The 17,321-nt window shown below is 32.9% G+C and overlaps 1 protein-coding gene across 1 annotated transcript; it reads right to left on the bottom strand.

Annotated features, from left to right (window-relative positions):
• Positions 1-1,069: 1,069 nt before the first annotated feature.
• Positions 1,070-16,917, bottom strand: Men-b (NADP-dependent malic enzyme b, mitochondrial). Its single transcript, XM_013318604.1, has 12 exons — positions 16,723-16,917; positions 10,477-10,651; positions 8,486-8,644; positions 7,436-7,617; positions 7,063-7,243; positions 6,668-6,796; positions 5,528-5,710; positions 4,486-4,708; positions 3,356-3,498; positions 2,655-2,825; positions 2,210-2,333; positions 1,070-1,449 (listed from the first exon to the last, which is right to left on the bottom strand). The coding sequence occupies exons 1-12, from the start codon at positions 16,749-16,751 to the stop codon at positions 1,289-1,291; spliced, it is 1,860 nt and encodes a 619-aa protein (XP_013174058.1). The 5' UTR covers positions 16,752-16,917; the 3' UTR covers positions 1,070-1,288.
• Between the last annotated feature and the right edge of the window lie 404 nt (positions 16,918-17,321).

Genomic DNA, 17,321 nt, shown 5'->3' with positions numbered 1-17,321 from the left:
AACGACATTAAATGTAATAAAAGCAAATTGGATTCAGTTACTTAGTTTTTAATATTAATCGAAAATTATTCTATTTGCGCTCTTATATTTGTCTAAATGTCTTTATTTAACCACATTTTATTGTGTATTTAATACTTATATTGGTATAATACAAAAATAATACATACAATAGTTGTTCAGATGTAATGCTGTGGTGACTAGATGATTTTACAATAATACAATTTCAAAATTCCGTTAAAATAAAAATACACACGAAATAAAAGATAAAAAAAACTTATAATAAATATTAAGGCGCTCACTGACTTTGTCTTAACGAGTTGGTAACCCTTGTTAAAAAAACTGTGTAAAAAAAAACAAATTATAATCTTAGTTCTCTTTCAAAAATCGTAAGTCAAACGTCTTAATTATAAAAAGTTTTTGTGTAATGTTTCGGCAATGGGAACTCGTTAACACATTAGAAATTGTTAAAAATATTACAACCTTTGAGAATAGGAAAAATGTTTTAAACGCACAATAAATACTTAAATGAACAAAAACAATTATTAGAATAAGCAAAAAAAACATTCCATAAAACAGAATGCCAACACATAATGCTGAAAAGGCCACTGGTTAATATTCTGTCACTTCTATATATTTAAACTTTGTGAATCACTACCCACTATGAACACACACACAGACAAAGTGAATACTAAGAACTACATTCAAAAATTTTATATATTTAAATATTAAATACCGAGGTATTTTAACATGAATAAACGACCATTTAAGCTATAGAAATACGTGAAAATACATAAATATTATCATATTAAGAATTATGTAAGAACAGTATAATATTAGAGACAAGGGCCTTAAGTTTTTTTGTATTGTTAATCATTTTAATATTATCTGTTATTTTATAGTAATAAAATGTATAAAATGGACAATATTTTGAACACTATTTATTAGTTTGGCGCATCGAGCCTACAATTTCCCACTAAACCATTTCAATAACCTACATAGAAGTATTATGGTATTAAAGAAAATCTATTGTATTTTTAAAATGATAGACCCTTCTCTAATTCATTGATAAATAAATATGAATTATATTTCAAATAAAACTGGTCAAAAAATTAACTCAAATTTGATCATTAAAATGTAAATTGCAATATTGTAATGCATCAATATTCCATTTTAATGGATCTCATTAAAGTGGTCAAGTTATGATATTAAAAAAAAGATGGTCAAGATATTTTTTATGGCAACACTGATTAAGTATTTGTTTAATAATTTAACTGTCATTGGTTCAAGTTTAAATATTCTTGGGTACAGGCTGTATCGGTCTCACGTTAAACTTCTCTTCGGGTTTCCATCCCCATACCACCGGCATAGAACTTTCATAGTTATAGTTGTACATCTGGTTTTCCACGTGTTTAGATATATCTTTCGGCTCCGGATACACTGAGGCGAGACCTTAAAATATAAAAAAAAAACATTTTATTTTCATCAATAGGTATCATTGTAACTAAAATTTACGGTGCAACTCGACAACAAATTATAAAATAACTCAAGTATGCTAACTAAAATAACGTATAAAGTGATAATAATCTGTTTTTTTTTACATCAATAAACCAAACTTACCAAAATAAATTATTTATAGTTATCACATCGGGTTTATTTGTACAATAAAATAAATAATTACTGTTAACGATAGCAATATACTATTAAAATGTTTCTACTAAACCTAACCAACTATGATTTTAATTCCAAATTATTCATACATAGAAATAAATAATGAACAAAATATTTATTCAAATTTAATATACGGGAAAGGTCGTCCATTGCAAGTTTTTTAATCAACTTTTGGGTGTTTGGACAAGTCTTAATTCTGGACTACTTATTTCTGAGATATTAAAAAAAAACTAAAAAATAAAACAAACCAGTGAAATTTCCAATATTGATATAATTTTTATTCATTGTATACCTGCACATAACGAGAAATAAATATAATAAATTAAACAAAAACAACTACTATTAAAAATAATTTCGTTAGGCATACAAATAAAATAATATTAAAAGAAATATAAAATATTAAAACAAAATAGCCTATATTTAGCAGAAATAAGCTAAAAAATTATTTGAAGACAAAATCAACGAATATCTCCAGTAAAACTTAACAATCTTGGTATAAATTTCTAAAATTTGTAAATGATTTTAATCAAAACACACTTACCCTCATCGTAAGCCATCTTAGCAACCTCTATTGCAATTGAGAGGGAGACATCCTTCACCTCGGCCAACGACGGATAGATACGACCGATGGATAGATCAGCTTCACTCACGTAGTTAGCCAGAGTCTGAAATTAGAAACAAAATCATAATAAAAAAAGGATTTTTGAAATACATTTCAGACAAAACCTGGCAAAAAAATAAATAACTGTAGCTTATATAATAAATATTATAAATCCGTATATATAATATTAATACATAGCTTTCGCAATTAAATTAAATAAACAATACATTTTTATCAAAAATCCCAAAACAAATTCCTATAAATTTATAATTCTTCCTTCGATCACATAGCTACTTACAATTTAATTTTCATTAAAAAAACTAATTTAATCAATCATTTTATTTCATTATTAAAATTTAAATATTAATAACAAATATGAACTCACTCTAGCTGCAGTAAGGAACATAGTTTCAGGTATATGATGTGTGGCAGTGGCAATAACACCGAGGGCAATACCGGGGAAGATGTATGAGTTGTTGCCTTGCCCCGTGTGATACTCCTTGCCGTTGTACTGCACCGGCGGGAACGGGGAACCCGACGCGAAGATACAACGACCCTGTATAGTAAAATGTATTAATTACACAAAAATCTACTACTAATATTATAAACTAGGAGTCACCGGCAACTTCCTCAACTTGGTTTGTAGCTTAGTGCTAACAAATATCCAACCAAACGCATTTAATTTGCAATTCTCTTGAACTATACATTCCAAATAAGAAAAATACTACCAAACATTACTTTTTTTATAAGATGGCAAAGGAATAAACGGGCGTGTGAATTCGCCGAAATAGCGAAACGACCGTTGTCCATAGTCCAATTGCACACTCATTGCTTACTTTTATTCGATGGAGGAGAGGACGCTCAGGAATGAGATATTTCGCCTTCCTATGCGTCTTCTCCACCGTCAAATCCACTTTCCCTTCCCAACCTTTTCCTATAAGAAAGGGGTGGAGAATGGTGAGGGGATCAGACCTCGAACTGTACGCAGAATTGCTTCCAGTTGACGCCTGTCTTATGTGATCTTGGTATTACACGTTTAAAACGGGTTAACACCGCGTCATGAACGCGTTGACGTTGTGAACTAACCTCAGTGTAATCGTAGGCAGCCTGTGCGGTACACTCAGCTTTGCTGGTGGGGTTGGACAGCGCGAAGATCACCGGCCTTTCAATATTCTTGGCCATTTGTTGCAAAACATTCGGTGTGAACGCTCCGCCGACAGTCGAACAACCTGAAACGTTTAAGAAGTAATGTTTATAAAAAAAGAGAAAAATGCTAGCTTTTAAATACATAATCAACTGATTTATCTTACTATAAATGCGAATGTTTAGATGGATGAATGTATGGATGTTTGTTTGAAGATATCTTCAAAACAGGTGAACGGATCTTAATTAAATTTGGCATACATATAGAACATAGTCTGGAGGAACACATAGGCTACTTTTTTTTAATTCCGCGCTAAGGAGTCGCGGGCAACAGCTGGTAATATATTAATAAATAAATAATGAGGAAAGATTTAATTGTTTGTTTTAATTGAATGGGCTACGAAATTATTGTACCTATTTGAAAAATTATTTCAGTGTTGCAAAATACACTATCCTCAGGCTTTTATTACTAGAGTTTTTTTTTTAATTCTGCGCTGACGTAATCGCGGGCAATTAATATGAAAACTAAAGAATTAAATTGATGAATGTATTTGAAACATAATTCAGTATTGAATTCCATACATTGTAAACAACTTGGTAAACAATAGCTAATAAATATCAGTTCCAAGGTCATTTCTCTCATACATAAAATATTGAAATTACCTTCATAATTAATTACTCAATAAAACATCGAATGCCAGCAATAAATATATCAATATGAGTAACACAACTCGATAAATTTTTATCATCGTACTAATGTTGGCTTGGATACAAAATTGTAAATGATGGAAAATTCTTTCACCATTGGTTTCGAAGACCAAAATTTCTATATATATCGTCATCCCTGTCATTATCTTTGACAAAAAAGAGATAACAATATGTTTTAAACAGAGATTTTGGTCCCTTAAACCCACAGTCAATAGCTTTCTAACATTTACATTGCATTGTGTACAGGGGGGCTTACTTTGCCACGTATAAGAAAGGCTTTAACATGCATTTCGATTGCATCGCTGTCTCTGTTTTTACAAAGAGAAAGAAAAGGATGACAATATGTTAAAATTTAAAATACCCACCAATAAGACAACTGGGCTTGATCTTCGCAACGCAAGCTTCAAAGTCCTTCTCCGGCTCTATATCTTTGCCAAACGCTTTCGCGTGCTCCGGTACTCCGCCCTCTCGTCTCGTCGACAGAAGCCCGTCCACATCAAACATGTAGACTCGCTCCCTCGCCTGTCTCTCTGTCAGACCTTCAGACATCATCGCCGCTACTGTCAAATTAGCTATGCCATTGGAAGCCTGAAAAGAACATTTTCTATTACATCTTACTAATATTAAAAATGCGAATGTTTAGATGGACGGATGTTTCTTTGAAGGTATCTCCAGAACGGCTGAACGGATCTCGAAGAAAATTTGGCATAAGTATAGAACATACTTTGGAAGAACACATAGGCTACTAATTATGTTTTTTTTAATACCGCGCGGACGGAGTCGCCGGAGACCGCTAGAGTACCATAACATAAGACTCTTTGTACACATGGTAACGTAAATCTTTTAAATTAATATTGTTTATAGGTAGGTATATTGTAGGTTGGATCAGGGGATTCGCGTTGCGCGCGTTCTTTACAAGTAGAATCGTCGAAGCGAATCGTCTATTCGATCACTACTACATGTCAACTGTATCAATTTCTTCCGCAATCTTGAAAATTGTAGCGACTGTCTTTGGTTAATACCAATCTGTCAATACAGAAAGTATTCCGTAAGACGCTTAGCGATTAAATTCTCCAGTTTTCGAGGATTTACGATGCCTAGTGTACAAAGGACCTCAAAGTAATTTAGCTGTATTAAGTCTCCGTGACGTATCAGTGACGTCATCAGCGTTTTCATGCTAAGCAAAATTCGTACTAAACACGGCGTTAGTTTTATTTCAAGGAAAATGAGACAAAGATAATTCAATACAAAATTTGCAATTACCGATGTATCAATCTGTATTTTTTTTTATTTTTGAGTTATCTACGTAGTAATCAGAACTACAGAAACCTAATTGCATTGTTACATACAAAATCAAACAAATTACAACTATCATAAGGAAACAAGGTAAACAGATAATTAACTCACAGATCCCGCGCCTAGGAAGAGGTAGATATTCTCGCTGAGTTTCCTCTTTGTGACCCTAACGGCGGCCATGAGTCCCGCCACGGCCACACTCGCAGTGCCCTGGATGTCGTCATTGAACGTGCAGTATTTGTGCCTGTACTTCTGAAGTAGACGACCCGCGTTTATTAAAGCAAAGTCTTCAAACTGAAAAAAATATACTATTCAGTTAAAAACAAAGACAAATTTCAATTAAGACATCTTTTCTATTACTTACGAACTTACTCTGACAGTTGTTTTAATGGATAGATGAATGGATGATTGTTTGAAGGTATCTCCAGAACGGCTAAACGGATCTCAATTAAATTTGGCATACATAGTCTGGAAGAACATCTAAGCTACTATTTTTTAATTCCGCGCTACAGAGTCGCTTTAATGGACAAATATTTAATTTACGAATAATTAAAAAAAATTGTCAACATTTTTTTCTACGCTGCAGCACTCACAATTGTTAAATGCCACTTCGGGCTAAGATTTAGTTTACAAGATCTATACTGCTGACTAAATGAATGTCTATTTTAATCTGAATGCATCGGATAGACATATCTTGTTTTCTTAATAAATTTCGGCGGAAACCCAACATGTTCCAGTTCTATCCCCTTATAGATTGAATCTTTCCGTCCATTATCGCTAACAGGCGTAACCGTAAATGGCAGATGCCAGAAACTGTCCCCGGCCTACGTTAAATTATTCCAATAAAACTTTACGACCATTTTGAATTAAACACGAAGACAACATCCTGTATCCTGTATTTACCTTATATTATAAGGTTGCAAACGAACAAGCGGCTACTGGATTCGCCGAAATAGCGAAGCCACCGCTGCCCATGGACATCCACAATCGCAGATGTGTTGCCTACCATTAATCGACGGAGAAAAAGACAAAAAGAGAATATTTCCCCATACTATGTATCCCATCCAATTAAATCTCATTCCCATTCCCAACCCTTGCTTTATAAGAAACACGTACACTCATCAGACTGTACGCGAAATTGCTACCATTTGACGCCTATCTTCTGTGTGGTCGTGGTACCTATTATTGGGTGAGACCCATTCGTGCTACAGATGTTCCTGGGCCTACCACTTATCTGTTATTTTTACTAACCTGCAGCAATGTATTCTGTCCGTATCTCTGCACGCACGCTTCCATAAATTCATCAATAAACTCATCGTATTCCTTCCCTCTTGTGCGCCGTTGACGAAGCCCAATGTAAAGGGGATCCTCCAACAGATCCTGTTGAAAACTCAATCTTATCACGCCTAACTTAAGGTTTGTTTTACCTTTGCTAACGAGAAATAGATGTATATTTTATTAACTATGTTCTTGAATGCAAAATGCCAAACAATTATTTCTTATTTATTAGTTTGTATGTCTGAAGTGACATGTCAATCCATATATTCGAACATATGGATTGACTTGACGCATAGTGATTGTTACAAGGTTGCCGCGACTGTCAATTCATCTGTCAAATTGTCATTGTCATGTCAAAGTAAACTTACCTGATTGTCAGTTCCAACATCAAGAGTGATCGGCAAACATTGGTGGGGTTTGATCCCGGCAAGGGCGGTGTATAGGGAAAGTTTGCCGACTGGGATGCCCATACCGTACGCCCCCAAATCACCTAGACCCAAGATCCTTTCACCATCGGTGAAGACTATCGCTCTTACATCAGGCTCGGGCCTACAAATATACCACTAGTTCTAACTTGCTACCAATTATTTAGCCATCGAGAATACAAAATAATCCAGTATAAACCAGTCAGAACTGGTAATAACCGGTTTGATACTTTAATGGAATAAGGATCATGGAAATTTCTCAAGCAAATGTAACAGCTAAAATGTCAATCAAGTTAATTAAATAAAAACCACTCACCAATTCTTCAATATGTTAAATATATGTCCCTTGTCATTGATGGTGATGAAAAGACCTCTAGGTCTTCTGTAGATGAGACCGAATCTCTGACACGCCAGACCGACAGTCGGTGTGTAAACGATTGGCAAATATTTCTCCACATTCTCTGATAAAAGTCTGAAGAATAACTTCTCATTTCTGTCCTGCAATAATTCATTATAAATGTAAGCATGATAGCACTATTAATCACTATTACTAAAATATACAATAACATAAATAAACCAAATCTACCAAAAATGCTTTTAGAATTAAATATTCCAGTCAAACAAAATTATTTTGCCAAATTGATATTGCAAATAATAACATGCGGTCATAATATTATATTGCCAATAAACTTAAAGGAAATTAAAAATGATTAAAAGTATTTTGCGAACAAAGTACCCATAAAATATAAACCTAAGTAATAAAAATACGCTAATATTTTTTAAAACACATTTATACTAATAAACTATGCGACTGTCATAAAAAAAATTAATTATACATATAGATTATCTAAATATAAAATATAATAAGCATTATAGCGATGAATTTTATAATGACTAAATATAGACGTCGCAACCATAATTGACCTTTATAAAGTTAGCCACAAATAGAACGTAATAAAAACTCTTTTCTTAAAAACTATCGCGTATTAATAAAGAAAATATTTATATTTCCTTCCACAATTGTCTGATTTAAATGTAATTTCTTATCAACGAATACAAAGCTAACTTTCCTTTAAGGAGAAATCAACTTTTACACAAAGATTTGCAAGGCTTTCTGAAGTTATCTATGCATCTTATAGAGAGAAAAATACAGACGAATTGATAACTTCCTTCTTTTTTAAATTGGGTAAAATGTCATCAAATGCTAAACATCATGGTCAACTATGTTTGCAATATCAAACGATCCAAAACAAAAACAACTAATCTTAAACTATCAAAGTTTGCGTGCAAAAATAGTAAGATTTGTCACCGTGTATAAAATTAACATAAGGCATATAATAATGGTACCTTTATTGTTTTTAGTCACCTGTAACTCGACGAGGTAAAGATATTTATTCAAATTGTCCTCGTATCTGTCTATAGATATCCTACAGATGTCCAGTTGTTCCTCTTGAGATTTAAACTTGGCAGCCAATAAACCGTGTATGCCGAGAGCTTGCCGCTCCTCTAGTGTGAATGCTAGACCCTGAAATATTATGTGATTTTAGTAAAGCCATAGAAAACCATACAGCAGACTAATTGAGAACTCTTCCCCTTTTTGAAATCCGTTAGAAATTGGCGACGTAAAGAGCAATTGATAGCTTCTTTTCAATAAGGTACAATTAAGAATTCGTGTAATCAGAACTAGTGATAGCAGACTGAATTATCAATGTTTTTTCCAGATTTACTGTTTACAACTAAATCCGCTACTTAAGTTACATTTCAATATCTAAGGTAAAGTTTAACCACAAGAGAAAACAATTGCAAAAGACTTCTAAAATCAAGGGTTTAGACTCCAGCAACTTTGAATCGCTAATTTTATTCGTTTACCATTGGTTTCTTAGATCAAAGTCTCTGTATAAAACATATCGTCATCCCTGTCGTTATCTTTATACAAAACAGAGATAACAATATGTTTTAAACGGGGATTTTGGTCTCAAAAATCTTTTAAATTGTAACATTAAAATCCCCCATAAATATTAAAAGTATTAATTCCCTTTGTATCAAATATTTAGTATTTACTAAAACCACGTGCTATGATAACATTGTATAAAAATAATCAGTCACCCTAAATCACTTAAGTTTACAGAAAATCGTATCATATCTTATCGTTTGATAACAATTTTGCAGTAAAATTAAATCAAATGATTACAAGTCATTCGTCGTATTATTATATAATTAGTTTGCGCAATTTCAATGAGTAGTTAATATCGTTAATCCGTCTAAATTAATAATTTTTATCAGGATTTACAATAAGCTACGTAAATATTATCAATATTATCTCTTATTAGTATATCATAACTTATAACATATCGAGGAGAAAATAAAGATGAAAGAAATAAAAAGGAACAGCCATATAAAACCATGTAACAAACGAGAGATTTATAATAAGAGAGACAACAGTTTTAACAGTGGTAGAGCCAGCTTTAACATCTTCGCACAAATTGGCCCGGCTCGCCCGGTGAAATACCACGACCGCACAGAAGACAGGCGTCAAGTGGAAGCTATTCCGCGTTTCGTCTGACGAGTGTGCGTCCCGGAGGCCTAATTTAGTCCTCTTTCCCTTCCCACCTTTTTTCTTATAAGGAAGGGATGGGAAGTGGAAGAGGATACATGGAAAGGGAACATATTTGCTTTATGTGCATCCTCTCCTCCGTCGATTAAAGGGAGGCAACGCATATGCTATTGCGTATGTCAGCGATTTTAGGTGGCCACTTGCTCGTTGCCACCTTATGATATAAAAAAAGACAGTGTGACTGATCAATAGAAAACAAAATCAGTATACGAATGACAACAAAAATCATTTATAACCAACATACAACTAAGAAAGTTTTGGCATATTTTCAATTCATTGTACGGCAACATATGACGAAAATAAAACATTCAAAAAATGTTGACATATTACGTACCTAAAAATGTTTGCGCAGCATAAAAACGCATAAAAATATTTAAAATCCTACTAATATTATAAATGCGAATGTTTGGGTGTATGGGTGGATGTTTATTAGTAAGTATCTTGTTGGAATTTGGCATAGATGTAGAACATAGCCTGGAAGAACACAGAGGCTAAGTTTTTCTTTACCCCGCGAACGGAGTCGCTGGTGACAGCTAGTACTTATTAAATCCAAAAGTAATTGTTTTATAAATTTGACCTGAACTACTAAAAGGTAACCTCAATGACCTAACGTGAATGACGAAAAAAAAACAAATTTGAAAATAAACCATGCGAAATTTTTATGAGTACATTCCTCCTAAATGTACGTCGACCTTTCAGTGATACTTTGAAATAATTTTCTTGAGTTATAATTATTTATTTACCTTATTGAGGCGTGGGTCCCTCAAATGATCGATGCCCCGCACCATATTGGGGCAGATAATGTTGCCAGTCACTTCGTGGTAGGTTCTGCATTGTGGTATTGTTGGGTCCAAGAACACTGGACTATTCGTTAGGACGTAAGGCAGAGCCCTTTTGGGGCCTATATTTGTACAGCATCTGAAACAAAGGAAATGTCAATGTAATTCTTTAAATCTAATGTATATGATGATTTAACACATACTAGAAAATTAACAATAAATTTAACTAAAAAAACCAACAAGTGTGCCAAACCGCAGTGTGCGTAGCAGATTACTATTCTGATAGGTCGCTCTCCAAAATAAAGACTCATTAAAGTATTCCTCAAATCTATATATATAAAAGAAAGTCGTGTTAGTTACAACATTTACAACTCAAGAACGGCTTTACCGATATGGTTGAAAATTGGTGAGGAGGTAGCTTAGAGCCAGGAGACGGACATAGGATACTATATATTCATTTTTTTTTTCGAATTTATGCCTTGAACAGCTGCTTTTTATTTAACTTACTAATAATAATAAATAATATAAATGCGGACATGGTCGCGGGCGACAGCTAGTATGTTATAAAGTATTTTCGCTCGGTTTTTACTTTTTCGCGGACATATATTCCACACTACAAAACTCCTATTGTATGTAATATCATTATTAGTTGAGCAACTGATCTGCATATATGTTCAATTCATTCAAACAAGTCACGAATTCGGCTGAACCACATTTTACCAGAAGCAACGGTAGCGTTAGTCATATGTTACACAAGTGATGTAACATCGAATTCAAACTGTATGTCACAGTCAAAGTAATAAACTCAGACAAATTAATTAGGTACTTTGCTCGGTTTACCACATGCATAACGTTTACAATAGACTTTTATAACTCTTGCCATTGTTGTAACATCACTAGTCATAACTAAGTCAACATTTCTGATGGCAACTTGAGGTTTCTGTGACGTCATATATAAATACGAATACGGCTACAATGGTTTTGTTAACGCGAGGAATGCGTTTATGCACTTCGCCGTCCGTGCTGCGGGGGCAGCAGGGACGGTTTCGTGTGGGACTCCCGGCCTGGGAACAAGACCGGACTACCCACTAAACCCCGCGGTGTTCTCCTATGCCCAACCGGACCGTGGCATCTACGTTAGTTTATCCACGGCCCGGCTAGGGGGGCGGCTACAATGGTGATCAAGATCAAGGCGAACAAAGTCACGTTTATTCATATCGTCTATTAATAACGTGTTGAACAAACTGAATAAATTTTTCCTCTCCATTTCATCATCCATTATCCATGGATGAGTGAATACGAAAGGAAGAGTCGGTGATTATTGACGTCAGTGTTGATTTATGAAAATATATTCAAAATAAGCAATAGGGAAGGACGATTAATTTTAGTCTTCCCATTAACGCTTTCTTATTTATCATTCATAGTACACGCAGCGATTTTAGCTAGGGAAAGAGATGGATACGTTTAGTTGATCATGATAGCGCAATCTAATTTCGTGTTTTTTTTATATTTATGTTGAATTACAGCAAAATAAGATATTTTTAAGCGTAATAGTCTGCAATAACAATAATTGTCTATCTATAATTTGCAAGCTTGCAATTTTAAAAATGTTTAACTTATGTAACTTTACAAGAACAAATTGTTTTCAATTTACGTCTGTTGAATAATCGTTAGGTATTTGTTTTTATTAGGTTATATATAACTCAGTAGTTTTATATTTGTATCAAAATTATGTGATAGTAAAACTCTTGTTGATAAAACCTAAATACACGTAAGATAAGGTACTACAATTGAATTACGTCAAAGTTAGAGATATATGTATATAAGTTATGTATAAACATGATTACACATAACAAGTTTTGGGCAATACTTGAATTACCCTAAATTAGGGAACAGGGAAACTCTTTCAAATATGGAATTTATAATATCTTACTAATATTAAAATGCAAATGATTGGATGGATGGGTAGATGGATGTTTTTTTTACATCATAAGTTTGAAGTTACCTTCAGAACATCGGCATGGATCTCGCTGTAATTTGGGTTAGATATGGAACAAAGCCTGGAGGAACACATAGACTAATCAAGGACGCGCGGAGAGAGGTAGCTTAATTCTGGTCGGATTTAATACGTTACAATGTATTTCTCTCATAAGTTACGGTGAAGTAAAATTGTCAAATAATCGTTATCTTATTACGCTAACAAGAAAATTGTAATCAATGTGTTATCGCTTAAGTAGTAACTGTAATTAACCATAATACAATACATTTTTAATTAAAAAAGTAAAGGAAATAGTGAAATTTCGATAGTTAGCAGTACCTTGGAAAAATTATTAAGTTTTACTTTAGAATTTCTATATTATCTAAACTTAAAATATATATGCACTGTTATCGTCTACTTAGCCATGTTAAAAGGCTTACATGACGTTGAAATAATCCCCACTTCAGGCGTTCACTGAAGGCATTGTCACATATAAAATCCTCTATACCAATACTGTTGGAAACGTTAAATACGTCATTAACAATGGAAATCAATACCCGAGCGTCATTCAATGTCGACTTACTCAAACAAGAGTTTACTGTTACGTCCGAGCAGTCTTCAAGTTAACTTTTACATGAAATAATTCCGCCACTAGATTCAAATATCAGAAACCTAGTAAAAAAACCTTTATACATAGATAGGCTAAAACCGTGGTACTTTGTGCCTATTTGATTTTGCACCGACAGTTGCGGTTGTTGGCGGTGGTGAGGAATCGATTTAATAATAGATATAGAATTAACTGTAAGGAACTTTAACAGGCGCGTTTAAGTCGGAAAGATAGATTGCCTATCCAATTATAGAGTTCAGTGGTTTTTCAGACTATGTTCAACATTTGTGCTAAATTTCATCGAGATCCGTTGAGCCGTTTTGGAGATAACTTCTAACAAACATCCATCAATCCATCTAAACTTTTGCATTATTAGTAAGATTGATGATTGGATTTAGTAAAACACTTTTTCAGATGTTTTGATCCGTATAAAATGAACATTAAGGTATTGTTAACATAAACCACTACAACGTTTATTTAATATTGTTGCGGTAAATTACAGAGTGATTAGTTACAATTAGCATTTCCTGATACATTATGTGAGGCTGGTAACACGCCCATAGCAATGGTGTAGGTCACTACTCACAAATATATTTTAACACGATGGGAGATTAGCACGTGCGTCATACAATTGGTCACCAGTTCAATTTATAAATTCTATTTAGTCTTATTTACACGAGTATTACTACTTTTCACGTCTTATATAACCTTATTAGCATCTACACTCATCTCTATAGTAAAATGCGTTGCTAGTTTTTTTTGTAATAGTGAGTTTGAATTGATTACAAAAAGACGAAAATGAATTTTCCGACTGTAATCTGTTAAAGTCTCTATAATGTCCTGAATATTTTTATACCAATTAGATGTGTATTAGTAGTTAGGAAGATTGATTTTATAATATTATTACTATGTTTTATAACTTACAATCGCTTAAAATTTCCTCTTTACATTCCAAGTTACGCTTACGTGATAAGATACAAGGAAAGCCAGTTTCAAGGACACGGGTAAACAGCAAACACGATCAGCAGACCACTAATATATCTACTTTATTGCCATATATAAAAACTATATTAAAAATCAGCCTGAAATTACACTATAACCATACCATAAGCTATAAAAAAAACTGGTGAAATATTTTAAATTTCAAAAGTTACGCAAATGTAATATGTCGCAGGCATACGCCGACAGTATGTAAATTGGAGCCAACTTTGTAAACGGCGAATTTATACAATTTGCCTGCGACATATATTTGAATGCATACTAAACAAGGTTAACCGCAATGTCAAAAACCTTTTTTTTTAAATAATAAACTGATACCGATTACAAGAGTGAAAATAAGATAAAAGAAAATTCAGAGCAATTCAGATATGATTTTAAACAGAACAGAGTAATAAATTGCAATTCAAAACAGTTGTTTACGTGAATTTGGATTCATAGAATTCCAAATATTAAATCGACACGACACAGTATTATAACAGATTTAGTATTTTCAGATGCTTTTTACAGCAAAATAGAATACAAATATCTCTATCGTAATTTGTTACGTGTGCGAATCGTATTCTAACTATTAACATAGAGTTTGCGTATTTTAATTTTGAATACACATCTAGAGTAAATTAAGTGTATAATATCCGAGGGGTTATAGGGTTGCTGCCAGTGAGTTATAAGATGGTGCAAAAGAGAAAGAAATAAGCAATAGACTACAGTCCTATTTATCATTTACGAGACGAATTTAACGGGCTTGGGAAATTTATTAGCATCATACTTATGTACAATTTGTCGTGGAATACGTGTCTGATAAATCGATCAATAGAAAGATACCCTGTGTGAAGAAACACGAACACATAACGTATACATGTAATCACAATTAAAGATTACGCACGTCCATAAATTACCGAAAATACTCCGATTTATAATACTGTTTTTGATATTTTCGTACAAGTCTTTCGACGACGCAAATTCAATATCTTGTTTATGGCCCTCTGTAAGTGGGGCAGAAAACTCTTTGAGAGGCAAAAAAAGAAATTGTTAAATTTCACATAAAATTTGGACCACAATTATTGCCAAATTCAGAAAAATGGGCAATAGCTTTTGCCCGCGTCGTAGTCCGTGCGAAATTTAAAAAAACTATATTCTATACCTACACCCAAAAGTAATAGAGATCTATTGAGCCAATTTAGAGATATTTTCTAGCATCCATCCATAAATCTATGGCTTGGTAATTCCCATTTTATATCAGTGCATGCAAATAGCTCCTACATACTAGTATTAAAATTAGACTACAACAAAGTAGACATCTGAAATAAAAAACCTGTTATGTTGTCTTAGTGACATATTATTAGCTCACAACAAAGTGCCAACATTATAATAACACCAGTACAAACACATATCTCATTTATAAACTTTATAAATATGATATTTATAAATAAAAAATTGCCTTGAGGTTATTGAACTTTAAGAACACAAAGACAAATCTTTTTTTACTTTACAATAGCTGTTATCGGATTACAGTTTATTTTGCACCTATTGCATGTCTATTTCACATCCAAGTATAAGTAAATTGTTTCAATTCCAAAGTTTATCAATACAACTTATCGTACAAAAACTATTTTGTTCAAATATTTAATTATTGTACAAAATATTATTTACAAACTAATAATACAGATATATCTTAGTCTAAGCCAACTAAAAAACCAACAGAAAATATAGTATTGTTGCACTAATTAACATAAGAAAAAATAACAAAAACCTTCATAAAAACAAAAAAAAAATTTAATTGCCATTTAAAATAGATGAGGTGAGATTTAAGATAGGTAAAATTTACAAAGAAGCCTGTAATCAGGGTGAATACTGTGGGGCCCTTAAGCTGCATTTATGTGCAAATGTTATATGAGTTTTCTGAGAGGTCTTACTATTGTAACAGTCTGGTTTGACTTTACTAAAGTAAATGTCAAAAAGATATATTAAAAAAAAGTTTAAATCATCATCTGCTAAAATTTAGTACTGAGAATATTTTTTTGTTAGTAAATATCTAGTTGTTTTGAACATAAATGATGTCATTTTATCAAATATAAAATATTGCAATAAAGTGGTTAATTAAAACGCTCAACTGGATTTTACGGAATCGAAAAAATTAAAAACTTTACACACGAAACTACGTCATTCCTATAATAGGTTTCTAAAATTAATTGTTGGCGTAAGTGCTATTTTCATTTAAAAACAAAACGTTTCAATTCCGCTAATATTTGTACGGTTACGTGGAAGTAACTATCGAAAAGATCAATAAGAGGCGGACGCTTAACACCGAGGAAATATTTGGAAATTCTGAAAGAGAGACGACACGATTACAACGTGAGACCTTGAAACGGATCACAGTACGCAAAATTACTTCCTAGAAACCATGCCATCACATTACAGAAAGTACCGTAACAATGTAAAAAATGCGCGTGGTTTTATAAAACATATGAGTTAATAACATGTTACTTAATCCCTTATTTAGCGAATACAAACTGATTGCTAAATAATCATTGCTCATAAATGCGATAGTTTTTAATTTGTATACAATTCAAATAAAACACAGGTGTCACGTTATGTAAACTCCAAAAATAAACGTAAAGGTACTTACTTCAATGACCTGGGCACACACGAAAACATTTTAAAAAATATATTTCATCTACTAAAATGCAATTCACTATTATTGTACGTTTCACTCTCCGAGAACTGTGATTATTTTAAAATATATTGTTAACGCCCTCCATGTGGGGCTATGCGTGTAGATTTCGGATTACGTTCCGTTTCTGACTGTTTCTGAATTAGGGTAGTATTTGGTAGTATTGAACGATCCGATACGTACTTTCGTGGATTGGTACGATGGAATATGATCGGTTTGATTTTTGTATCGATATAATGTATTCGATTCGAAAGTACATCGATACAGAGCGAAAATGTGAGTAACAATTTTAAAGTACATTACATAGAGGTTAATCCAAAACTATTTATTTCTGTATAACACTATTATACCTTCATTATGTTAGCTAATCATGAAAAGCTAAAATCTTAGTGCCACGAACATATTTATGCATTACTACAAACAACATAACAACGAAGACGTTATCTAAAGGACCGAGATCTTTTCAAAAATTGAATAAATCAGTTTACTTAAATCACTTTGACTCGATTTATAATGATATCTGGTATCGTATGGTTGGAACGAAGAACAACCGG

The sequence above is a fragment of the Papilio xuthus genome, unplaced genomic scaffold, assembly GCF_000836235.2.
Source record: "Papilio xuthus unplaced genomic scaffold, Pxut_1.1 DF826923.1, whole genome shotgun sequence".
Lineage (NCBI taxonomy): Eukaryota > Metazoa > Arthropoda > Insecta > Lepidoptera > Papilionidae > Papilio > Papilio xuthus.
This window is presented reverse-complemented; position numbering and strand designations above follow the sequence as displayed.